This window comes from Schistocerca americana, chromosome 8 (assembly GCF_021461395.2).
Source record: "Schistocerca americana isolate TAMUIC-IGC-003095 chromosome 8, iqSchAmer2.1, whole genome shotgun sequence".
Classification (NCBI taxonomy): domain Eukaryota; kingdom Metazoa; phylum Arthropoda; class Insecta; order Orthoptera; family Acrididae; genus Schistocerca; species Schistocerca americana.
The window spans coordinates 417,326,872-417,353,791 of record NC_060126.1 but is presented as its reverse complement, the minus strand read 5'-3'; the positions used below and the strand labels follow the sequence as shown (position 1 = coordinate 417,353,791).

Genomic DNA, 26,920 nt, shown 5'->3' with positions numbered 1-26,920 from the left:
TTTATGGTGACACAATTAAAATAAAGCCTCATAACTTGGAGAAGAGTAATTTAAAAAAAAATCCATAAATTCACAATTTAATTTAATTAATAATGTGCTCTAACAGCCAATATGTTTCCCACTTAGTGAGAACAAGAGAAAACTTTTATATTTACATGACAAAACACAGAACAATTATCACAGGCATAAGTTATTACCTACCTGCTTTGATATTATCATTGTTTCCCTCTTGAAATCTGAATACTGTCTCAGCTCAGTTCCACTGTCAATGGAGCTGTCTTTGGAGCCACCATCAGAGTCTCCTCGTTTATCTACAACATCTATTTTATTAAATGTCATGGTATACAATTTTTTAATCTGCAATTCAATATTTGCAATGAAATATGAAAGTAAATCAAATATAAAACGGATTTTATTTAAAAAATATTTACTGAAAAACAAAAGGCAAAAGTAACCTGTTTTCTCACACAGTTTCCTGCTTTAGAAACATATTTTTCCCAGTGAAAATGATGGTTTCTCTATCTCAGCATTTTACACTGAAGCCAGTTGTCTCAAGAGCCAATTAACGCACGAGTCCCTCCATGCCCTATTCATCTTCAAATCATGCCTGCCCTAGAGGTTCTTTAAGTGGCTCAAACAATTGAAAATTGCGGAGCAATACGTCTAGTCAGATCAAGTTGAGTCTAGTGCATTTCAAGATTTGAGCCTTATAGCTGCAGTAAAGGGCCTCACAGCATTGTGGAGGAGGATGCCCTCTCAAATCAGTTGTTTTCATCTTTTGCAGTGATATCAGCCCTCAACTCATTCAACAGCTCATAGCAGTACACAGTGTTGATTATGTACACTATGTGATCGAAAGTATCTGGACACCAGGCTGAAAATGACTTACAGTTCATGGCACCCTCCATTGGTCATGCTGGAATTCAATATGGTGTTCACCCATCGTTAGCCTTGATAGCTTCCACTCTTACAGGCATGCGTTCAATCAGGTTCTGGAAAGTTTCTTTGGGAATGGCAGCCCATTCTTCACAGTGTTGCACTGAGGAGAGGTATCAATGGCGGTGGGTAAGGCCTGGCACGAATTCTGCATTCCAAAACATCCCAAAAGTGCTCTAAAGGATTCAGGTCAGGACTCTGTCCAGGTCAGTCCATTATAGGGGTGTTATTGTTGCATAACAACTCCGCCACAGGCCCTGCATCAAGAACAGGTGATCGATCGTGTTGAAAGATGCTATCGCCATCCCCGAATTGCTCTTCAACAGTGGAAAGCAAGAAGGTGCTTAAAACATCAATGCAGGCCTGTGCTGTGATAGTTTCACGCAAAACAAGAGGTGCAAGCCCCCTCCAAGAAAAACACGACCACACCATAACACCACAGGCTCTGAATTTTACTGTTGGCACTACACACGCTGGCAGATGATGTTCACCGGGCATTTGCCTTACCCACACCCTGCCATCAGATCGCCACATTGTGTACCATATTCCACACAACATTTTTCCACTGTTCACTCATCCAATGCTTATGCTCCTTACACCAAGTGAGGTGTTGTTTGGTATTTACCGGCATGATGTGTGGTTTATTTGCAGCCGCTCGACCATGAAATCCAAGTTTTCTCACCTCCCACCTAACTGTCATAGTACTTGCAGTGTATCCTGATGCAGTTTGGAATTCCTGTGAGATGGTCTGGATAGATGTCTGCCTATTACACATTACGACCCTCTCCAACTGTCAGCAGTCTCTGTCAGTCAACAAATGAGGTCAGCCTGTATGCTTTTGAAATGTACGTGTCCCTCCACTTCACTATCACATCAGAAACTGTGGATCAAGGGATGTTTAGGAGTGTGAAAATCTTGCGTACAGATATATGACACAAGTGACACCCAGTAGCCTGACCGCATTCAGAGTCCATGAGTTCCGCAGAGGACCCCATTCTGCTCTCTCACGATGTCTAATGACTACTGAGGTCGCTGATATGGAATACCTGGCAGTAGATGGCAGCAGAATACACCTAATATGAAGAACGTATGTTTTTGGGGATATCTGGATACTTTTGATCACATAGTGTATCATTACATAAAAAACCAATGAATAAAATGCCTAACCTATTGAAGAAAACTATAGAAAGAACCTTCCTCCTCCAATCCATATAGGGTCACTTTGACTCAGTGGCAGCTCCATGTTTTATCACAGGTAGTGATCCGACTGAAAAATGCATCACCTTCTTTCACAATCCTTGCAGCAAAACAGACCTCCAAATGTCTTAACTGCTGATCTGCAGTCAAAAGGTAGGGGACCCACCTGGCACAAACTTTACCAAGCTTTATGTCATCTGTGATGACTAATTGTCAGCTCCTATAAATTATTCTGACCCATTCTGTAATTTCTGATACGCTCACCCATTAATCGTCTTCAAGAATGTCTTGAACTCTGTGACTCTTTTTGTCCTTAATACTGGTTCAAGGACAGAGATTGTGTTCTTGATTCTCCATTCATTCCTGTCCTCCTTTGAACTCTTTATGCCAGACAAACTCATGGGTCCTCGGAAACATTTTCCCCAAACTGTGCAGTCAATCTCTGAAAAATTTCCATCATTTGAACTACTTCACCAGCAAGAAATTTTATAATTTTACATTGTTCAATGAAGGGCTGCTCCTGTTGCTCTGACATCATAAGCTCTACTGACAAACAACTGGTTGGAGTGTAGTATGGTCAGCTCTACCAACTGCTAATGGCTCCTTCCAAGCATAATATAAGTGCACGCTCAGTCCCACCAACTGCAAATGCTAAGAAACAAAAATACCATTTATATTTGATTTACTCTCATACTACATGTAGTACTGTTAAACATTATGAGCATGCTAAAACGTGTGGGAACAAGAGACGATACATATGCACAGTATGTCCAAATTTAAACAAAAGTGTAGCATTGTTGATGTAAATGTGTAGGGTTCAGAAGCCAGAGCCAAACAGAATAATGTACTTCCAGTCATTAGGTCACTCCATCCTGTAAACTATTTGGTACAGTCAAATGAAAATGTGACAGATGGAAAAAAAGTAAGTAAACTGTCTATAATTTCAAAACTAATAGCCCTAATTTTTAATACAGTAATGTGATATGGAAATCACATTGAGAGAAATCAGGACTGTGTGGAAGATTTGTAATGGCTTTCCAGCAAAACTTCTGCAGCACTATCGAAACAATCTTGGCAACATGTAGGCCCACCCAATTTCCATATTTTTTAGCCCTGAAGAAAGACTATTGTGGATGCTGATTTGCTTCAGACGAAGATGTGCATGCTTCGGTAGAATCATCGTTCTGTACACAACCACAAACATTTTCCCTGAAGGCATTGACCATCTTTTCTCACACTGGAATGAATATACTAATAATTATGGTAATTACTTTTGAAACAATAAACTGTTTATTTACTTTTTTATGTCTGTCTTTCCATTTGACTCCCCCCTTTTTGATAAAATATACAAAACAAAAAAGACTTTTGATCAAAACCTTGAGGAGATCTGACGTTTCACACAATTTGTCTAGCATGCAGAATGATGAGGCCAATATCCAGAAGAACTTCATTAACATTCATAGGGTGGTATTCTTTCACGTGCTTTTTTAAGTGCATTATTGTGATAATTTGTCAATCACAATGGATTAAACATTTGAAAGAAGGAAGGAAGATTACAGTTTATGGTCTGATCAATCACAAGGTTAATAGGGATAGAACAAGCAGCTCAAATTGGGATGCAAATTGACTATGTCCTCTCTGAAGGAACGATACTGCCATTTGCCTCAAAACAATAAAAGGAAACAATAGAAAACCCACAGTCTGGATGTCTAGACAGGGTTTAAACCACCATCCTACCAACTTGAATTTAGTGCCTTCGATACTTATCACTTGATACTAAATTATGAATAATTAAAAGCATCCACACACCACTATTTCTGCCAAACTGAATTTCCCATTAACATCTCCAAAATTTGAACATTTCTTTCTCGCTGACAAGAAGAAATACATCATTTTTCAATTAAAATTTCCTAATAAATTAGGGACTAGTGTACTGTAACAATTATAAACATAAAATTTTTTGGCATTAGCTCAGAAGTACAAGTCTATGTTGGTCTATTGAAAATTAATTTAATTCTCTGTTTTTGAATGTGTCAACTACTATATTTACATTGATTTTTCATTTTTATGCAGCAACTGGATGAACGAATGACTCATTCATTCACACCACACATATCAGCATATCAAGCATAAAATTTGTTCCTGGAAAATACCGCTGCTGCTCCTCACCTTGGCCAAGTGGAATAGGAATTATGCTGTCACTGTCATACACTGACTTCACTGTAATACCACCATCTCCAAGCCGTTGAGCCCATCGTCCCTTTGGAAGATCCATTTGCCTGTTACTTACTGGAGTCCCAGTTAAGTCATTGTCTGCTATCTGTTTTTTGGCCCATAATGGTAACTGACCAACACTAAACCTGTAAATTTTTGAAATATTGTAATTCTCACGAACAAGGAATGACATCAATAAACACAACAAACAAAAAATGATCTTAAGAATGCTCTCAAATACTTTAACAATGAAAACAATCAATTTTTGACAAAATAATGTATTGGATAAATAAAAATATCTACTCATCAAGCAGTGGCAGAATGCACACATGAAAGAAGGTTATAATAGGCAAACTTTTGGTACCAGTGGCTCCTTTGTCAGGCAGAAGGGCTGAAGGGAAAGAATATGGGTCAAGGAAGAGGACTGGAGAGATCTAGGAAAATGGGGTAGATTTTAGGAAACTCACCCAAAACCACAGAGAAGACTTAACAGACAGGATCCTGGGCAACTTTCAATAAATCTAACAATTTTTGTAGACCTCTTCAGTCCTTTTCCTTCACCCATCTTTCTTCTCATTCAACTTTTCTGCCTGAAGAAGGAGCCACTGGCTCTGAAAGCTTGCCTAATTATAACCTCCTTTTATGTGTGTTGTGCTGCCTCTCAAATACTTTCTTATTTACAATGCTCTAGCACTTCTCTATTCTATTGGACTAACTGTCCAGTAAGGGGGAGTACTGCTCAAATAATTTTCTACCACTCACCAATTTATTAAACTTCACTTACTTATTTATCTAGATAAATACTTTTTTATCCTCTACTGTGTTATGTATAAAACTCATTTGTGGGGGAGAATTATATACAGGTTTATAGGATACAAACTGCCCACTACATAACAACAGAATATAACAAGTGCACTGCCTACGTTACAATAAGGAAGCAGATAATGACAGTAGCATTCCTAGTGGCCTGGCAATGAATGTTGAACACAGGAAAATGTGGCACAAAAATTGTACTCCTGCTTTGTGAAAGATGAGTATTCAGTGATAATATTTCTCATCTGTACTTTATGGTTGGGCCTCATAGTCTACTGATGAAGTATTTGCCTGGAAATATTTCTGTGACCTTGCGAAGCAACACATTTGAGTTATCTCAACCGAAACTAAAATTAACTTCTCATAGCTGGCTTCACCTTTTGACTGTACAATTATTTATCTGTAAAGACCAATACTGTAATTTTGCCTGTGTGGGCACTGTCAAGAGGAAATAATTACAGTTTAGCAAAATCTGAAAATCATCTGACATGAAATGAAATGTCAGAGAAGCTGGTTCCTCGCATTGTTTTCCTGAATATGACTTCTTTGTGCATTGCTCTCATTGAATTGCACTGTATGTTGTTCATATCCTGCTTAATTTTTGCTCACATCCATACTACTGTATGAAGTAAATCTTTCCACTTTTTTTAAACTTATGAAACAGAAGCTGGTTTCACTGCACGGTGTCCTGTTGACTCATGTATATTTGTTCCTGCTTATGAATAAAAGCGTGTGCTGCTCAATTCCAATACTCTGGTGCTGGGTACCACGAAAGCTGAATGCTCACCAAAGGAGATGGATCCAGACAGCCATTAGGGGCATCACAGCCAAGCTGCACTGTGTTCGCACAGTGAATGCATCACATCATGTGTATGCAGTGACACAGTAGCATTTTATGTAGCTGGTGGCATTTTATGTGGCTGGTGTACAGGTACACAGCACACAGCCAGTCAGTCCAGTGCTTGCACTTGATGTTATTGGATCTATCTTCGCTGTACTAGGACTGCTTGATGACTACCTTGCTTATCACCCAATTATGTTCTTTGGTCACATCTTGGATTTCTCTCTCCATTGCTCTAGGCCCTGTCATTGCTATGGTGAAGGCTCCACTTATCACCTGGTTGTCATCTAGGTTGTTTGTCCTTGTCCTCATCTGTTGTTTGTCTGCAGCCTGTCTGCCATGTTTCACTCACTCACCATTAGTTTGGGTTACTCTTCTGCAGGCAGCTTTCCCACCTGACATCTTCCTCTGTTTCTCTGTTCCTTCTGGAACTCGAATGTGCATACCGACACCCGGCTAACTGTGCATATAGCAAATACATTTTAAGTATATTGCTCATATTGTATAATATTTTTGTTCATTTGTATTTTTCCTCTTTCTCACACTTAATGCAGACATCTTAAATTTTTGTTGGAGTGGGAGGATGATTCTAGTACACTGATTTCTACTAAAGTGTGTTTGTAGTAACTGTTAATAAAATTGGAACATATCTACATAGCTACTGTTGCATTTTTGACATTTGAAAGGAAGAATGCTATAATGACTAAGACTACAAAGTATGTTCTGTAGCAAGAAGCAACACCATTTGAAGCAGAATTACATGCTCGATCCATGACAAAATGTAATAAAGTTGGATACCAGTTCTGTTGAAAGCTTCTAAAATAGAGTTCTAGTTGTACACACAACTAAAAGATACTAATGCATTAGCTTTTGGCCACAGCCTTCGGCCTTCATCAGAAAAGGATAGACACACACACACACACACACACACACACACACACACACACACACACACACACACACACACAGATATATATATTATATATATATATATGTATATACACAAACAAACACAAACATACACACAAAATTCAAGCTTTCGCAACAAACTGTTGCCTCATCAGGAAAGAGGGAAGGAGAGGGAAAGGACGCGGGTTTTAAGGGAGAGGGTAAGGAGTCATTCCAATCTCGGGAGCGGAAAGACTTACCTTAGGGGGAAAAAAGGACGGGTACACACTCGAACACACACACATATCCATCCACACATATACAGACACAAGCAGACATATTTAAAGACAAAGAGTTTGGGCAGAGATGTCAGTCGAGGCAGAAGTGCAGAGGCAAAGATGTTGTTGAATGACAGGTGAGGTATGAGTGGCGGCAACTTGAAATTAGCGGAGATTGAGGCCTGGTGGATAACGGGAAGAGAGGATATATTGAAGAGCAAGTTCCCATCTCCGGAGTTCGGATAGGTTGGTGTTAGTGGGAAGTATCCAGATAACCCGGACGGTGTAACACTGTGCCAAGATGTGCTGGCCGTGCACCAAGGCATGTTTAGCCACAGGGTGATCCTCATTACCAACAAACACTGTCTGCCTGTGTCCATTCATGCAATTGGACAGTTTGTTGCTGGTCATTCCCACATAGAAAGCTTCACAGTGTAGGCAGGTCAGTTGGTAGATCACGTGGCTGCTTTCACACGTGGCTCTGCCTTTGATCGTGTACACCTTCCGGGTTACAGGACTGGAGTAGGTGGTGGTGGGAGGGTGCATGGGACAGGTTTTACACCGGGGGCGGTTACAAGGGTAGGAGCCAGAGGTTAGGGAAGGTGGTTTGGGGATTTCATAGGGATGAACTAAGAGATTACGAAGGTTAGGTGGATGGCGGAAAGACACTCTTGGTGGAGTGGGGAGGATTTCATGAAGGATGGATCTCATTTCTGGGCAGGATTTGAGGAAGTCGTATCCCTGCTGGAGAGCCACATTCAGAATCTGATCCAGTCCCGGAAAGTATCCTGTCACAAGTGGGGCACTTTTGTGGTTCTTCTGTGGGAGGTTCTGGGTTTGAGAGGATGAGGAAGTGGCTCTGGTTATTTGCTTCTGTACCAGGTCGGGAGGGTAGTTGTGGGATGCGAAAGCTGTTGTCAGGTTGTTGGTGTAATGCTTCGGGGATTCCGGACTGGAGCAGATTCGTTTGCCACGAAGACCTAGGCTGTAGGGAAGGGACCGTTTGATGTGGAATGGGTGGCAGCTGTCGTAATGGAGGTACTGCTGCTTGTTGGTGGGTTTGATGTGGACGGACGTCATCCTCTCAAACCCAGAACCTCCCACAGAAGAACCACAAAAGTGCCCCACTTGTGACAGGATACTTTCCGGGACTGGATCAGATTCTGAATGTGGCTCTCCAGCAGGGATACAACTTCCTCAAATCCTGCCCAGAAATGAGATCCATCCTTCATGAAATCCTCCCCACTCCACCAAGAGTGTCTTTCCGCCGTCCACCTAACCTTCGTAACCTCTTAGTTCATCCCTATGAAATCCCCAAACCACCTTCCCTACCCTCTGGCTTCTACCCTTGTAACCGCCCCCAGTGTAAAACCTGTCCCATGCACCCTCCCACCACCACCTACTCCAGTCCTGTAACCCGGAAGGTGTACACGATCAAAGGCAGAGCCACGTGTGAAAGCACCCATGTGATCTACCAACTGACCTGCCTACACTGTGACGCATTCTATGTGGGAATGACCAGCAACAAACTGTCCATTCGCATGAATGGACACAGGCAGACAGTGTTTGTTGGTAATGAGGATCACCCTGTGGCTAAACATGCCTTGGTGCACGGCCAGCACATCTTGGCACAGTGTTACACCGTCCGGGTTATCTGGATACTTCCCACTAACACCAACCTATCCGAACTCCGGAGATGGGAACTTGCTCTTCAATATATCCTCTCTTCCCGTTATCCACCAGGCCTCAATCTCCGCTAATTTCAAGTTGCCGCCACTCATACCTCACCTGTCATTCAACAACATCTTTGCCTCTGCACTTCTGCCTCGACTGAATCTCTGCCCAAACTCTTTGTCTTTAAATATGTCTGCTTGTGTCTGTATATGTGTGGATGGATGTGTGTGTGTGTGTGTGTGTGTGTGTGTGTGTGTGTGTGTGTGTGTGTGTGCGCGCGAGTGTATACCCGTCCTTTTTTCCCCCTAAGGTAAGTCTTTCCGCTCCCGGGATTGGAATGACTCCTTACCCTCTCCCTTAAAACCCACATCCTTTCGTCTTTCCCTCTCCTTCCCTCTTTCCTGATGAGGCAACAGTTTGTTGCGAAAGCTTGAATTTTGTGTGTATGTTTGTGTTTGTTTGTGTGTCTGTCGACCTGGCAGCACTTTCATTTGGTAAGTCACATCATCTTTGTTTTTAGATATATATTTACCAAATGAAAGTGCTGCCAGGTCGACAGATATATATATATATATTATATATATATATAAGCACACATGACCGCCAACTCTGGCGTCTCGGACCCGAACGCATTGGCATTCCAGTCTGAGCTGTCAGAGACGGCGGTCATGTGTGCATGAGGTGTGCTTGCTTGTGTGAATGACTCTGTCTGTCTGTGTGTGTGTGTGTGTGTGTGTGTGTGTGTGTGTGTGTGTGTGTGTGTGTGTGTTTCCTGTCCTGATGAAGGCTGTGGCCAAAAGCTAACGTGTAAATGTCTTTCAGTTGCAACTGTCTGCAACTTAACATGTCATCTTTATGGTAAACAGCAATTTATCTTTCCCTTACATTGTTGATATTCCAACCTGGACTTTCCATTGAGACAGTGGAGAAAATGGATGTGAACAGAAGTAAAGAGGATTACAATCCCTATGCATACAATGCATTTAAATTGAGCAATTCACATATGGTTTCATAAGCAAGAGCAAAAATATTTAAGTCCACAGAACACAATGTGATGACTCCAGCACCTGTTTCATATAAAATAAAAACAAATATGGAACAATTTAACTCATCCAATATTATGGATGCAAGCAAAAATCAGGCAGAATATTAGCAACATATTTACAATGCAGTTCACATAGTGCAAAACACAGAGGAAATCCAAATTACCGTATTTACTCGAATCTACGCCGCACTTTTTTTACGCTTTTTGTAATCCAAAAAACCGCCTGCGGCTTAGAATCGAGTGCAAAGCAAGCGGAAGTTCTGAAAAAAGTTGGTAGGTGCCGCCACAACTAACTTCTGCCGTCGAATATATGTAGCGCTACACAGGCATGCTTTGTAGGCACAAAGATAAAAACTGGCGCCAAAACCTCTGCGTTAGTAAATAAATTAAAAAAAAGGTGGAAGACTAGATTTTTTTTCTCCGCCCCGAGTTTCGACCACTGTATTTACTTCGTTGGATAATGTATGAATATGCAAATTCTGTATTGCGCATCTTCGAATGTAGCAGAATTTCAATGTAGTACGAAAATCCGACTGGCAAGACTGTTTGGGATATTTGTCAATGTGGCAAACTCTACGTTCTGAATTTTTTCCTACCTGTGAGAAGAGATGGTTGCTAATAGGAACCTGATGAAATGTGAATCACATGCAGTATTCTCTTCACCATAAGAATAATACGAATATAAACATTTTGCCATGTATTCTTTCGTGTTTGCTGCTATCTCATTTAAATCCTGTATACCTAATAAACTACGAAACTAGAGTGAGACACCAGCAAACGCGGAAGAATATACATATCGTGTCATGTTTATATTCGTATTATTCTTATGCCTAATAGTGATACAGTCAGAAATGAAGCACGGCAACTGACTAGATTTTTAAATCTAAGATGACTCCAATTTCTGTGCAGAACTTGATGTACTAAAGAAGCGGCCGCAAAGATTTTCAAACGGAGAAAAATTTTCGCCTAACTCTCGTTCAGAACATGTTCTATCATACGCAGTCTATTATTTGGTTCTTGTTGATCATTATCAAAGAAAGCAGCTGTGTAAGTAACAACAAATAGCAGTCTATTGCCATTGTTTCGCTAATGAGACGATTCCTCTCTTTTCTTTTTCTTTTTAAATTTTAAGCGGTGGTAGCGCGCACAAAAGCAAGCCATGCCGCGAGCGGCGACAGGCCGTAAACACGAACTATCAGAATGCGACGAACAATGCATGACGCAGTACAGTAATCCATTTTCAGCTTAGAGTGACGTAAACACCTACAACAAAGAAAACGGCACTTATCAGATCAAAGCAAAATAAGCAATCGATTCAAACCAGGCGAAACACGTGAAAAAGGAAGAGTACCCGTATAAATATGGACGGAGCGCCTGGCGCATAGCAATGGCTACCTGGTAAAGCTTAACTGCTAAGCTTATAACTCCAACCAAACTACTGTAGCGGTATCATCATTCATTCGACCTAAATTGTGTCTCATATTACAATGGACCAACTTTGTTTCGATTTGGAGGTGCGGCCTAAAACTTTTCTCTCCCCTGGAATTTCAAGTCTCAAATTTCAGGTGCGGCTTAGATTCGGGAAATTTTTTTTTCCTTTATTTTGTGTCTCATTTTTCAGGTGTGGCTTAGATTCGAGTGCGGCTTAGATTCGAGTAAATACGGTAGGAACACAATGTCATGAAACCGGTTTATGTTTATTTTGAAATGAAAACAAATATGGAAGATTTTAAATCACTCTATAAGGAACTGATATGAAGAAGGCTTGACAAACTTGCAGAGCTCCAAGTGGCCTGGCAGCGAACCGAGGGCATATTACTGAAAGACCCTGTTTACAGCCTTTTACACTAATAGAAAAACAACTCACTTGGTCAAGCAGAATAATTAACAGTCAAGAGGCCTCTGGACAGAGATATGGTGCTTCTACACATCTAGCAACCGAGGAACATTTAGCACAGCTTAGTGCACACTACTACAGTTTACTTACCTGCCTGAGTAAAAATCTTTCCTCCTCCTGTCCCCTCCCCACCTGATCTGAATAAATGAGCTTAAGCTAATAGCCACTTACTTCTCCTTCTTCAGCTTGTATTTGTCACCAATGTCTTCACCAGTTCTCCAGATTGGCCATTTCAGAGAAACATCCAGCTTTAAAAAGAAGTAATAAAGGAAGAAAAGAAATACAAGTACCTGTAATCAGGCAAATCCGTGTTCGCATTTGGATCGTAGTAATCTCGAGGTGGAGAGCCATAGCCATCATTATCCAGATGTACACCATTTGGTATTTTTAGGGGTCTCCTGTCAATACAGAACATCTTATGTTAATACACAATTTCTGTTCTTCTAAATATGTGTTTGTTTCTGAGATAATAATTATAAAACTATAAACCAAATATAAAATAGTTTTATAAGCATCAAACAACGTACTATCTTCTAAATGATGGTACTGATGCAGTGGTGACCTCTCCCTCAATTTCTTCCTCACAACCTCCATAACAACAATATGATGTTCCAAAAGCATTATCCATACCATGAGGTTTCTACATCTGCAATCATTCCCACTGTAAAATCTGCCCTGTATACCCTCCCACAAACATCTACTCCATTCCCACTACTGATAAATCCTACAACATAAAAACAGGGCAACTTGCAAAATGGTGCAGTAGTTTATTAACTAACCTGTGTGGACTGCACAGGATTTTATCTTTTATGGCTTTTAGTTTTTCAGGAAACACGACAGCTGGCTATATTAGAACAGTTTCTTTATTTGTTACTTGTTTCAGTCAATGACCATCATCTGGCACCTGATTCAACATTTAAAAAAAACCTCAATGTACAAAACGTCACAAAGACATTGAGATTTTGTTGTCATTTTCTTTTAATGTTGATTCAGGTGCCAGATTATGGTCATTGACTGAAGCTGGTAGCAACAAATAAATTGTTCTAGTATACCCAAGAGTCCTAAGTTCCCTGAAACACATATTCACTGCTGACAATTGCCTGAAGAAAACTTTTTTTTTAGTTTAGTTTCTAGTCTCCAGTCTCTCTCTCCACCCCCATCCCAACCCCCGACCCCTCCACTGCCTACCTCCTCTCTCTTTCTCCATAATTCCATAATTTATTTATCTCCTTCTTGGTTCATTTTTACCCTTCACTTTGTCATAATCTTTGGATTGAAACTGGTACAGTTCTTACCAATGTGCTATCTTTGAACTCCTGCTCTCTCAACTCCCCACCTGCCCTCTCTTCATCTTGATCTCATCTTGTCCTCACAGTAGATGAGTTCCTCTCCCCCTGGGAGTTGAGTGGCCTGCCCTTCCTTTTTAACTTTCCTCAACCTATTCTTCTCTTCAAAACAAGGAAAGAAATGATAGCTCCAAAAGCCATGGTGTCTATCAGCAGTACTAATATTTCATCTCTTGAAGGTAATTACTAGCAAGCAATTCTCTTTCTCTTACAATTTTCTCAATTAAATTTTCCTTTCGATAAAATTAAGAAAATGTTTCCCTACTGCATTACAACTGCAGTGTCTTAGCTTAACCAGTGAAAACAAACAAGTCAACTCAATTTGATGAATCAGTTATCTAAAGCAGGATGGTTTCTTTTGGGTATTTTTAAAATCCTATAACTACTGATTAAAAAAGTGCCACATTATAATATAAAAAAGAAAGAAACTTATCAGTAAATAGTTAAGTGTTATGACAATTTTGAAAGTTTGTTGAATTGACTATCACAGTGATATAACAGTCACAAAGTATGTTCAAAATTACAAATTATGAGCTATTAAAACAATAACAAGAATAAAATCTATACTTTTTTTTCACTGAAAGTATTATCACTGTTTCCAGAATGGATATTTTAATAATGTATTTACCACTAGATGTACAGTACTTATTTTTGGCATGTAGGTGAAACAGATTTACCTCCCCGCTCGTGCTGCTTGCTGAGCAAGCCTTGCATGCATGGTAACAACCATGTCATGTGGAAGTCTCCACACAAAGATACAACCATCCCCTGATGCAGAAACCAGTCGCCTGCAGTCTGCTGTGAAGCGAAGACCTGTCACCAGCTCAGAATGACCAAACATTGTTGCCATACATTCCCCGGAGTAATAATCATACACACACAGAGTCTTGTCAGTGCAGCTTGTTGCAGCATATATACCACTAGTGTCCAATACCACCTGTGTGAATTTTAAACCAGCCAACATTAAAACTCTTGGCACTGATTTACAAGTAGATGTATCTCTTACTGGGCAGTTGATAAAACAATACAAGGTTAGAGCAATGAAAGTAAAAAACATTCACCTTCCTTATTAATGTTTACCATTTTATTTGACTTCTTTTAACAGCATCTCCTTTTTAATTTTTATCTGTTTTATGTAATTATTACAATACCACGCACCTTCTCATAAAATGATATTACTTTATTCGCACATACATAGAAAACATTTTGTGTAATCAATGACACACAAAAAAAGTTATAAACAGCATCTAAAATTTATTTTGATGTACAACTGAAATTTCACGCAATTCACAGTAGTGAGACAGCCGTGTAATGTTAAGTACAGATAAAAGAATACACCTTGAATAATAACTGCTTGGCTACTCTTGTAAATAATTTGTATAACAACCAGTTTCATAGCTTAGAAACCACATGATCAAGTTAAATACACTAAATCATGAAATTAAACTTGTGACATTGATGGGACTTAACAGCCCTTGTCTTTGAATAAATGACACAATTAATGATTCATCAGACAAGCGGGAAGCACAGGTCCATAATTCTCTAAGCATGCCATGAAAACAGAAGGGATACCAGTAGGCCAAACATAACCAGTTAATTGTTAGATCGAGGTTCACAATTCACCAGAAGTTCAATAAATACAGCAGAGCGCAATGCATGAAGATGCAGGTGACAGCAGTTATTATTCAAATGTCTACTTATGGTTGTGTTTATCCCTCATACAAGATACTTATGGTTGTGTTTATCCCTCATACAAGATAGCATGTGATAAATGAAGAATACACAAACATGTTTGCCGTACACCTGCATCAGGTTCCATCTCTGAATATAAGGTGTTGCCTTAACCAATTGTCTCCGTCTCAGTTGATACACAGCCTACAATTTACAGCCTCCTGATGAACCCTGTTAAGTTATGAAATATGACCTCCCCCCATGAATACAGCAGTGTCCTAGAGGGGAGACATATTCTTCCTCATATTTCTTCCACTATAGCTATGGGCCTTGTCCTTCAAGAGATTATTTCCCATGACCATCCCACACGACATGCTTGTTTCTCTTGGTATTTGTATGCTGATGTCCACCAATACCATATCACTTTATATGCTTTTTTGTTTGTCCACTGCCTTCTCTCCCCTCAACTTCTAATGTGTGCAGTTTTTCAATTGTAACATTTCTTTTAAATATATAAAGCTTCTTTGTAATGTTCTCCCAAATTGTCCATCACTTAGCTTTAGTATGACACAGGATGGACTGAAATATTCAGCCATACAACTATTGTACAATTGAACCAGTAGTGTAAATAATTTAAAGTACAATAAAATAAACTGTCAGAACCATAAGCTGTAGAGCCCAACAATCTTTTAAAATGCAAGGTGTACACAAAACCAAACATTACAATATTGTAAGTTGTGTTCATATACACACATTTTTGACAGTTCTTTTCATGTCAGGAAGCACAGTGTAGAAAATGTTATTCTTTAGCTCTTGTGGCATAAGCCTTGAGACATTCTGAATGTGTTGACATTATAATGAGCAGCTTATTGTGGGAGGGGAGGGGAGGAAGGCACTGTGAAAAATCTTAAAATTCCTCTACCGATTGTGTGATAAAGTAAAAACAAGAAAGCAGTTATTACTCTACTAAAAGTCAATGGCATCAGTTTATGAGATGAGTTATGCCCTTCTGTGCCTCTAATTGAGAACAGGTTCATAATGCCAATCATAAGGAGAAATACAGCTTCAGGAAGATCCCTGCTGCGATCCAACCTAGCATTTTTCACTGACAGAAAGCACTGCCACAGGTAAAGGCAAATCACGTGTCAGGACAAATTTGTGGAGCAACCACAGATAAAATCCCAAACTTTCTACTTGGAGTCTGAAAGTATACTGAAATGCTTACAGTATAATTAACCTAGTTTTTTTGTTGATACTGGATTATAAATTCATAGAACATAAAAAGTACAGAATAGCAAACACACACACACACACACACACACACACACACACACAGATCGGGGGGGGGGGGGGGGGGGGACTCCAGTTGTGTATATAAAATACCTTTATCAGTGATCCATCTTCGCTCACAGATCCCTTGAATGTTTTGCTGTGCTTCCCACTGTTCACATTATAGACCCTGATATTGCGATCCTGGCATGCTGTTAGAATATGCTTCTGTCCAGAATCCACCTCCATATCATACAGTGTCGTCTTGCCCGCAACATTGTGACCACGAGAAAATTGATATGTTCCACCAGGTGTCTGGAATAGAACACAGAAAAAAACTTTGAAGCTTATGGAAAATATCAAGCAATTATACAGACTCTCACTACTCTTACAATTATGTATTGTGAAATGACTTTCAAGAATTTCAATGCAGTTTTGTGTCTGAAATGAAAATCCATCATTTAGTTATTCAGAGCTATGAGCACTCACTGTCAGGTACTTTAACTGAGATGTGGCAGTATTGCTATTGCTGTAAGCATTGCCCACAAATGGCAAGGATTCAGGTTTTCATTCCTGGTCTGGTAGACTGTATTTACCAGGCAGGAGGTTTCAGTGAAATTTCACAATAGTTTAAAAAAACAGCATTATAGATGAACAATGTAGGAAAAAGACAGATTGCTACTTACTATAATGAAGACACGTCAAGTTGCTGACGGGCACAATTAAAAGACAGTTACTTAAAGCTTTCGGCCACAGCTTTCATCTCAGTAGCACAGGACACACACACACACAAAATTCATACATACACGAAAGTGCGTGTGCGCGCCCACACACACACCAACACACACACACACACACACACACACACACACACACACACACACACACACACACACACACACACACACACACATTAAAAAATATATTTAAAAAAATAAAACAGCCAACTCCAGCATCTCGGGCCAGAACTATCACTTGGGATGCAAGCAGCAGTCTAGAGTGGGCGGTAAAGGGGAAGGGATAGTAGTGTATAGGTGGAGAGATAGATAGATAGAGAGAGAGAGAGAGAGAGAGAGAGAGAGAGAGAGAGAGAGAGAGAGAGAGAGAGAGACGAACGCTATCTGGTGGAGAGAGAGAGAGAGAGAGAGAGAGAGACGAATGCTATCTGGTGGAGTGTGCAGGGACTAGACTTCCAACAGGTGCAGCATTAGGAGGTTGTGGAGCAAGGTGGTTGGGCAAAAAGGAGAGGAGCGGGGAAAGATGGGCGGCTTCATTGGCAGAGGGCTGCAAATAAACAAGGTAGGAGATGAGAGTAGGGAGGAGATGACAGGACAGAGAGGGTGGAAAGCGTAGAGGATGTGGGGACAAGTATGTTACCATTGGTTGAGGCTGGGATAGTTATGGGAGTAGAGAATGTGTTCTAAGAATAAATCCCACTGCACAGTTCAGAAAAACTGATAGCGGAGCAAAGGATCCAGATGGCTCGCCCAGTGAAGCAGCCATTGAAATCAAGTGTTGTACATTCAGCTGCATGTTAAGCAACAGGTTGGTCTACTTTGCTCTTGACCACAGTTTGGCAGTGGCTGGCTGTCCTAGTGGACAGCTGCTTGGTAGTCATACCATAACAATAAGCAGTGCAATGATCGCAACAGAGCTGGCAAATGACATGGCTGCTTTCACAGATGGCCCAGCCCCTGATGAGGCAAGATAAATGACACCCAACATGGCCACCACCTACACATTCCCCAAAATCCAAAAACCCATCAATTGTGGACACCCCATTGTGGCTGGTTATTGTGCCCCACAGAAAGAATTTCAGCCCTCATTGACCAACACCTCCAACCAATTGCTCGTAATCTAGGCTCCCACATCAAAGATGACAGTCACTTCCTTCACCGACTCTCCACCATCCACACTCCTTTACCTCCTGGATCCCTACTCATCATCGCTGTTGAAGCCGCATCCCTACACCAACATCTGTCATGCCCGTGGTCTTACCGCTATCGCTACTGAACACTACCTTTCCCAGTGTTCTTCAAGAGTCCAAACCCACTATCTCATTCCTCATACACCTTAATAATTTTATCCTAACCCACAACCACTCCTCATTTGAAAGGAAGGTATATAAACAAATTCAGGACACAGCCATGGGCACCCGTATGGCACCCAAACGGTGGCCAAGAGCAAAGTAGATCATCCTGTGGCACAACATGTAGCTGAACACAACACACTTGATTTCAATGGCTGCTTCACTACCTGGACTTCTGGATGCTTCCCTCCACCACCACTTTTCTGAACTGTGCAGATGGAAGTTATCCTTACAACACATTCTCCACTGCTGTAATTATCCCAGCCTCAACCTACGGTAACATACTGTCCCCACACCATCCACCCAACAGTTTCCACCTCCTCTATTCTATTACCTCCTCCCCATTCTCATCTACCACCCTGTTTATTTGCAGTCCTCTGCCAATGCATCCGCCCATCTTTCCTCGCTCCTCTCTTTTTTTGCTACTTTTTTTTCCCAACCTCCCTGCCCCACAACCTAATGACATTGTGCATGTTGACTGTCTGGTCCCTGCACACTCCACCAGACAGTGTTCATGTCTCTCCCCACCTGTACATTACTATCCCTTCACCTTCTCTGCTCCCCGCCTGCACCCCACACAATAGTTGCATTCTGGCTCAAAATGTGGGAGTTGGTAGTTGCGTGTGCATGAGGTGTGATTTATTTTGTGTGTGTGTGTGTGTGTGTGTGTGTGTGTGTGTGTGTGTGTGTGTGTGTGCAGGGGGGAGGGGGGGGGGGGGTACTGATGAAAGCTGTGGCCAAAAGCTTTATGTAAGTGTCTTAATTCTGCCAGTCAGCAACTCGACATGTCTTCTTTAGAGTAAGTAGCAATATGTCTTTTCCTACACTATTGATATTCGTACCTAGAGTTTCCATTGTTTGAATTTTATAAATGAAATTGTTTAGTTATTCAAAGCATCCCTAGCTGTCCCTCAGCAAATTTTTCTCTCATCACACTTTAACTATTCATAGTACTACAAAAGATATTGTTTATACATTATAAACTATTATTATCAACTGTAAGCAGAAAGAGGTTTCTGAAGAAAAGTGCAGCAGCGAATACGAGCATCTGCAACAGAACATGAGGAATAGCAATTACCAAAGCCAATTTAATCTCACAAGATTTCAAATTATGAAGGGTGCCTCAAGTCTTTTTACATACAATCACTAGATAGAACTTGTCATATGTAGTCAAACTAATGATGTTTGTAGGTGTACAGCAATATATCAATGTGTGTCATGTAGAATTTTAACTCATGTTAATTTCCTTTGATTCACATCCCACCCAGTGTCAGGCAGCTACCAGTTGCATTAGTAGGCGCAGGTACGGACTGTCAAATCAGGACTAACATATCAAGGGTGGTTACATAGGCAGCAGCCATGGATCAGAGAGAAGACAGATGATCAAAGAATTTTCCGGACCTTAGAAAGTCACTAGAATGTCCACATCATAATTACAAGGAGAGGTCCTATCTCATCCGGGATACAAAAGAGCCTAAAGATGGCACTGATTATAGTCTTTAGGACTTTTAGTCATCAGCAGTAAGATCTCAAAAGTTGAGCAGAATTGCAGCCAGGAAAATGTTAACATATTCTAACCATGTAGCTCAGAAATTGGACTAGCAATTTGATCACAATAAGAGTTCGAAGAAATAATAGTTTGAAAAAATGAAAATGTGAAGGTTTTCATTGGATGAATTTTTACAGTATTTGCAAAGCCCTTAGTCAACAAGAAATGCCTTGATTTGCTTCAATAAACTCCTGCTAATCACCTTCTGAAAACACTGTTAAGACTGATTTGCAGAATTTCATCATCATCTTACTTCTATCAGTTAAAAACAACTGTTCTGAACAACACCGAGGCTATCTGTAATATGACAGAAGAAGATCACTTATGACCTACCAACAGATAGAGGCACCCTTAGGCATATTGAAGCTGCAGTGCTTTTGATTTTGATTGAATATTTAGCTCTGAAAAAGATCTGTTCCTGATAGATTACAGACAATTTGACTAAAGCTGAAAAAACAGGTTGAATGGTGTAAGGAATTTAGAAAAAGAAAATCAAATATCCAGACAGCTCATAATAACGGAACACGAAACTTGGATACATTCATGAAAGCTGGAAACTAGCAGCAATCAACTGTTTACACATTACAAGAAACTGACAACTAGATTCTTTGCTTACTCTGGACTTGTCACGATGTTCATTTAGGGAACTGAGTAACAGTTACTGAGTTAATGCTGAATCGTGTGAAACAATATTTGCCAAAACTTATCATTGAAAACAGAAAATATAACTGAAACCATATCCTTTTCCTTATCTTCCCCTTTTTGCAAAGGGCATTTTTTTTTTTATCTTAACATCAGAGCTATCAGACAAACTTTCTTTACTTTTACATGTGTGTGTGTGTAAGAGTATGAATATGTTTATTTAACTAATGCTAAATACAGTACAGAAAATACAAAAACGTAGCAGGACTGCCAAACAAAATACTGCAAAACAAAATTATTAAGAACAGAAACATGTTTCACTCACCCCCTGAAGCTGCCTGAATATAATGGACTTGTCTGCTCCACATGAGACCATTTGAAGCTGGTCATGAATGTTGAGGAATCGAACAGCTGTAATAGATGATGAGTGGTCATCTAGTGTCTGAAGGAAGTTGTAATCCTGAAACAGGGAACATTCTATTAACTTTTCTGTGTCATCAAATACATAACAATGTGTGTGTGTGTGTGTGTGTGTGTGTGTGTGTGTGTGTGTGTGTGCGCGCGCGCGCGCGCGCGCGCGCGCGCACGTGCTTCCATGCAAAGTTTCAAGACCAGACAGACATACAATCACACACATACTAACTTCAAAAAAGAATTACAATCATAGCTGTCATAATAGCCAATACTGAATAGCCTTGCCACTAATACTAAAAAAGAGAAAAATGTGTTTAGCATTTTCTTTGGTACTCTCAGATAAAGGTGAGTGTAAGGTTCCTCTTGATTGGTAACAAAATATTACTATGATATTGATGATTATTATCATTATTTGGGGTGGCAGATGGGAGAGGGGCTGATTATTATTAGAAAGTTGATGAAGGGGTGGAAACCTATCCTAAGATAGAAGCGTGAGGATGTGTAACTAATAACACTAATGTTGTAAAAACAGTGCACCCTTCTCCAATACTTCATGAAATAATGAATCTGATTAGTCATTACAGGTGGCTAGGTGACTGTAATTCCATTTAATTCTGTACTCTGGGAGAGGAAGGAGGGAAAAGGAGGTATGTCGTTTCATATGGGCAGTGAATACATTCTGCAGAGTGCAGTGTGGCATAAAATCATTACTATATGCATCTAGTCTTATTTCCATCAGAATCTACAACATTGTAGGTTACCTGCTTATAAGTATGTCTCAATACATATGCTTATGTTATAGCCCATCTTTCAAAATTGAATATATTAGTACTCACAACTTGTTCAATTTTTCTCAACAAACATCAGCTAAGAGCAAAAACTCCTCAAGCACATTATACTTTTCAATATTCAGACAATGTTATGAAGGTAGTTAGGCAGATAATTAATGGTTAATACACCAAATAAGGTCAAATAATAAATGGTAAAAGTGGCTACTATTGCACTGCCAGCTGCATGGGACGTCTTGTCAGTGACTCTAGTTGTAACATCATTGTGTTGCCATAATCATGTCACTGTATTGTCACCACTGTTTTTATAATTGTATATTACCATCTACATCTACATCTACATCTACATCACATCTACATCTACATGATTACTCTGCAATTCACATTTAAGTGCTTGGCAGCGGGTTCATCGAACCACAATCACACCATCTCCCTACCATTCCACTGCCGAACAGCGCGTGGGAAAAACAAACACCTAAACCTTTCTGTTCGAGCTCTGATTTCTCTTATTTCATTTTGATGATCATTTCTTCCTATGTAGGTTGAGCTCAACAAAATATTTTCGCACTCGGAAGAGAAAGTTGGTGACTGAAATTTCGTAAATAGATCTCGCCGCGACGAAAAACATCTTTGCTTTAATGACTTCCATCCCAACTCTCGTATCATATCTGCCACACTCTCTCCCCTATTACATGATAATACAAAATGAGCTGCCCTTTTTTGCACCCTTTCGATGTCCTCCGTCAATCCCACCTGGTAAGGATCCCACACCACGCAGCAAAATTCTAACAGAGGACGAACGAGTGTAGTGTAAGCTGTCTCTTTAATGGACTTGTTGCATCTTCTAAGTGTCCTGCCAATGAAATGCAACCTTTGGCTCGCCTTCCCCACAATATTATCTATGTGGTCTTTCCAATTGAAGTTGTTCGTAATTTTAACACCCAGGTACTTAGTTGAATTGACAGCCTTGAGAATTGTACTATTTATTGAGTAATCGAATTCCAACGGATTTCTTTTGGAACTCATGTGGATCACCTCACACTTTTCGTTATTTAGCGTCAACTGCCACCTGCCACACCATACAGCAATCTTTTCTAAATCACTTTGCAACTGATACTGGTCTTCGGATGACCTTACTAGACGGTAAACTACAGCATCATCTGCGAACAACCTAAGAGAACTGCTACAAGAAAAAATTAGTAAAAAATTGAGAACAAAACAAAGTAAAGATTAACAAACCAGTGTACGAATGAACAATAAGACAAAACAAAGACTGATGAAAGAAAAATAAAAAAATTATGGCAGGTAATGTGCTGGAAGGCTTAATACTATGGTTCCAGTACTCTTTGTCTGAAGTATTGTCTGTGGTTTACGTTCTTAAGAAAAAGGGGAGAGGGTTCAACTGGTTTCACATGGATGTAACAATTTTTAAGGCTGCACTTTGTGGAATGAGCAGGTGCCTGTAAAATTCACAATTTGTGATAAATACAAATACAGAAGCAAATTTTGCCTCAAAATGCAAAAAGGTGAAATTACCTAGCGAGTGGTTTTTCACAGAAAATTGTATCCAAAGGAACTATTTTATCAGAGACAGTTTGGAATAGATTTATTTTCTGCATATAAATATAAAAATGTACTCAGTTTTCAATTACTAGTATTGCAAATTATACAGTGAAGCCCTATTCCTAAACATAATGTGCTTAAAAAAGTGTTTGTAAAATCAAAAATGCAAGAATACAATGATGTATGACTGTGCTTTACACTCTAGTGTTACACCAGTTCCTTGCAGCTGAAGGGTTCGTATAAAATACAGGCCATGTAATGAAAAGCAGAACTCAACTGGGGGACCACGTGTCTTACAGGATAGAAATATATACTTTCTCTGCTACATATACTTCAAAGGTTAGTATAATGCAGACACTTAAACACAGCAGTTTCAGGTGGTAGGTCTTTTGAACTGTGGTCGAGTCAAATACTGATAGAGGTTGGGCCTGAACTGGTGCCCAGTAGACATGTGTCCCATCCGAGAGGTCCACACATGGCTGCAGAGTGTGGGAGAGCGAGCACGAATACACACTGTATACTTTTGCGAAAGTTGCCGAAGCTGACTGACACTGTCTCGTTAACTATACAGCTGAGCAAGGGTGACACAGCCAAGTGGGCACTTGTTCATGGCCATATAAATGTCATGTGCTCGCACTAACTTGCACACAGGCTACACACTTTGAGTGTACACATCTGCCACGTGTTTCCCTTAAAACCAGAATTGGGTAAAATTTATTCGACTGACAAATAAAAAATACAGATAAAATTTTATTTGTTATTCATGAACACCAAATAAAAATATTTGTTCAAAACATTATTAATTTGTACAAATAAAAGCATTTATTCATATTCTGTGAATAAAAAGCAAAACAAATAATAGAAACTTCTGTTTAAATTAGTTTCCAGAACTATTTGTCATTGTGACACACTAAAGAAAATGATTCTACCCATCTACACACACAACAACAATATTTGTGATTTGTATGTCCTGTAATCATCTTTATTTCAAGATAATGACATGACTTTCAAATCACAATCTTCTTCAGCAAAAATTGTGAAATCATCAACTTCGCTGTAGTTTCTGCCACATTCAAAATAAATTTTCTTTTTACACCATAATATAATTTAAAACTGGTGACCTGACTCCTTAGACATTTATTTCACTATTAAGTGTCTGTAGTTTGTTGTAAACCTCCCTTGGTCATGAAGAGTAATACAGATAAACCATTTGTTTTTAAACCCTGGGTATGGCATTGCTGCAATAATTGCAGTTGGTGTGGAAAGGCGAAAAAGGTCTTCCAATTATCTCTTGATGATTTCTCAACAAAATAACTTGCCAGTGTGGTGCAACTTTATGAACTCTTATTTACTCAAACTCAGTCTCTTTTCCAAAATTTTTCAGTCTCAAAGCTCTACGTAACAGCATAGACAGGCTACAGATCAAAAGCAATATTACCTTTTAATGAAAAGCTTACTCAGGGTTAGTCCTAAAACAGTTATGGATGACTTAAGATGACCAGCAACATTCCACAAATGTTTTATAGGACTTCAATTATAAGTCAGTTGATGGTAATCACTAGGTTGAATCTGAGTGTGACACTGAAGGTACCTGGACGTGTATAACAGGTCTAGGTGAAATCAAATTAATTGTTGGATTTTTTTACCAGCAACTCATTTCCGCTGTTACTGTTTTAGAATTGCTTGAAGTAAGTCTATGGGCAGTAGTGTGAAAATACCCAAATCATGCAATATTAGTTGGAGATGACTTGAACCTGCCAAGTATAGACTGCTATAACTCTTGATTCACTGTAGGGGTATGGGCAGTCAGCTCTGCAAAGAACTTTTGAACACTTTTCCGAAAACTGCATTGAGCAACTAGTTTGACAGCTCACATGCAATGGAAATATTTTATACTTCACAACAACAAACAAATGTGACCTTACTGATGGTGCCAGGAGAAAGACAGGGATTAGTAACCATCATATCACAGAAATGATGGTTCTGGAGTTAATAAATCAGTTGAGGATGGGAGACAAATTTTGCTGGAAAAACAGATAGGTTGTTGTTAGCATCCCACTTCAACAATGAACTTACATCATTTAGTTCCAGTATGATGGACACAGAAGTTGTAAATCATGCTCTTTAGAAATACGTGCCAAGTAAGTGAATTAAAAACAGGAAAGACCCACTAACATAATACAGCAAATGCTGAGGAATCAAAAATTATTGCACTCTCAGTACAAAAGAGAATGCACAAATGACGAAAGGCAAAAACCAATGTTAGTAGAGATTTTTGAGTGTATATAAAGATTGATTCATGAAGCATATAACAAATACCACCATTATTATACCTTAGCAAAAGATCTTGCAAAGAACCCAAGAAAATTTTGGCCCTATGTAATATCACTCAGCAGCTTGAAGGCCTTTATCCCCTCACCTGTTGGCCCATATGGTGTAGCAGTAGAAGTTAGCAAAAGGAAAGTCAAAGTTATAAATTTCACATTTAAGAAATTGTTCATGAAGGAGAATCATACAAACATATCGTTGTTTGACCATTGCGCAGGCTTCCCTATGAAGGACATAGTAATAGGCATCCCTGGTATAGAGAAACAACTGAAAGAGTGGACAACAAATATGTTGCCAGGTCTGGATGAAACCCCAGTCAATTTTACAAGAAGAACTCTACAGCATTGGCCCCTTACTTATCTTGCATTTATCGCAAATCTCTACATGACAGGACCACTCGCTTGTTGTCCCATCCATACTCAATGAGTAAGAGCCATATGATAGTGGATGAGCAGAGTGCTAGCTGCCTGCCTCTCTCTCTCTCTGTGTGTATGTGTGTGTGTGTGTGTGTGTGTGTGTGTGTGTGTGTGTGTGTAAGAGAGTTATGTGGATGAACATTAATTACATGAATGTAATGCTCTGTCTGAACTACTTCGTTTATAAAATTGCCAACATCAGCAAGCAGTTGTGTGGTACCTGTTACCGAATGCTGTGTGTTGCTCTTTATTTTATTTTCTGCTTTTGAGATGAATGAAGAAGCTAATCCTGATTCATCACAGAGTCTGATTATGACCACCAAAACAAAACACCAAAAGAGATCACTGGTGTTGCAGAAGCACAAAACACGGATGTAGGCTGGCTGCCTGAGAGAGGGCCTATTTCCCCACACCACTCCTCTGTCTGCACTCACAGCCAATGCCCAGTTTAAAGTAGGGGGGAAAAAAGAAAGAAAAAAAACAACAACAGTGCATCAGTGTGTGACTGGAAAACAAAACCTCTTAATGTATTTCGATCATGCTGAAAGTCATCCTCTAACGCGGAAGAAAAGATATTTTTAGTTCTGCTTTGCACTAAGTACCTTGTCGGTTCTATCTGTGGTGTTGCCAATTATGGATAGCACAGCTATGAGTGCTCATGACAGGTTGAAACCAATACTCTGCAGATTTTATAATTATCAAATTGGATGTTGAGAACCACCTTAAATCAGAGGCTGGAAAATAGTGCTGCTTCTAAACAGAAAGCTTAAAAGGAGCCAAAAGGAAGAAACAAGCAAAGACGATTACAGAAAAAAAACTGAAGTTTTTTTCAAAGGCAAATACTCCAGTCAAAAAGCTCCCAAATCACCTCCCCCCCCCCCCCCCCCACCATCGGTTTCAAAGCACTGAGGCTTCATCGTCAGTGTCATAGTGTACAATGTTTTAAATTTGTGTGCGTAATCATGTGCAAACAAAAAGAATTTTTTAAAAATATGTGCTGCATTTTCAAAATCCTAATAATGAGAAAGTCGGTCTCGTAAACAGACAAACAGCCGGGAGAAT

General features: G+C 39.7%; 1 protein-coding gene across 3 annotated transcripts in view; it reads right to left on the bottom strand.

Moving 5' to 3' along the window:
- Window positions 1-26,920, bottom strand: part of LOC124546032 (mitogen-activated protein kinase-binding protein 1) — a 922,513-nt gene that overhangs the window by 62,952 nt on the left and 832,641 nt on the right. For 2 of the 3 annotated variants that reach the window (XM_047125004.1, XM_047125006.1), the window contains exons 12-17: window positions 20,675-20,809; window positions 16,184-16,384; window positions 13,807-14,066; window positions 12,074-12,181; window positions 4,303-4,493; window positions 202-320 (exon numbers count right to left, since the gene is read on the bottom strand). In XM_047125004.1, the coding sequence (XP_046980960.1) occupies window positions 202-320; window positions 4,303-4,493; window positions 12,074-12,181; window positions 13,807-14,066; window positions 16,184-16,384; window positions 20,675-20,809 (1,014 nt within the window). The remainder of the gene's footprint in view (window positions 1-201; window positions 321-4,302; window positions 4,494-12,073; window positions 12,182-13,806; window positions 14,067-16,183; window positions 16,385-20,674; window positions 20,810-26,920) is intronic. The other variant, XM_047125005.1, reaches the window with a different exon arrangement.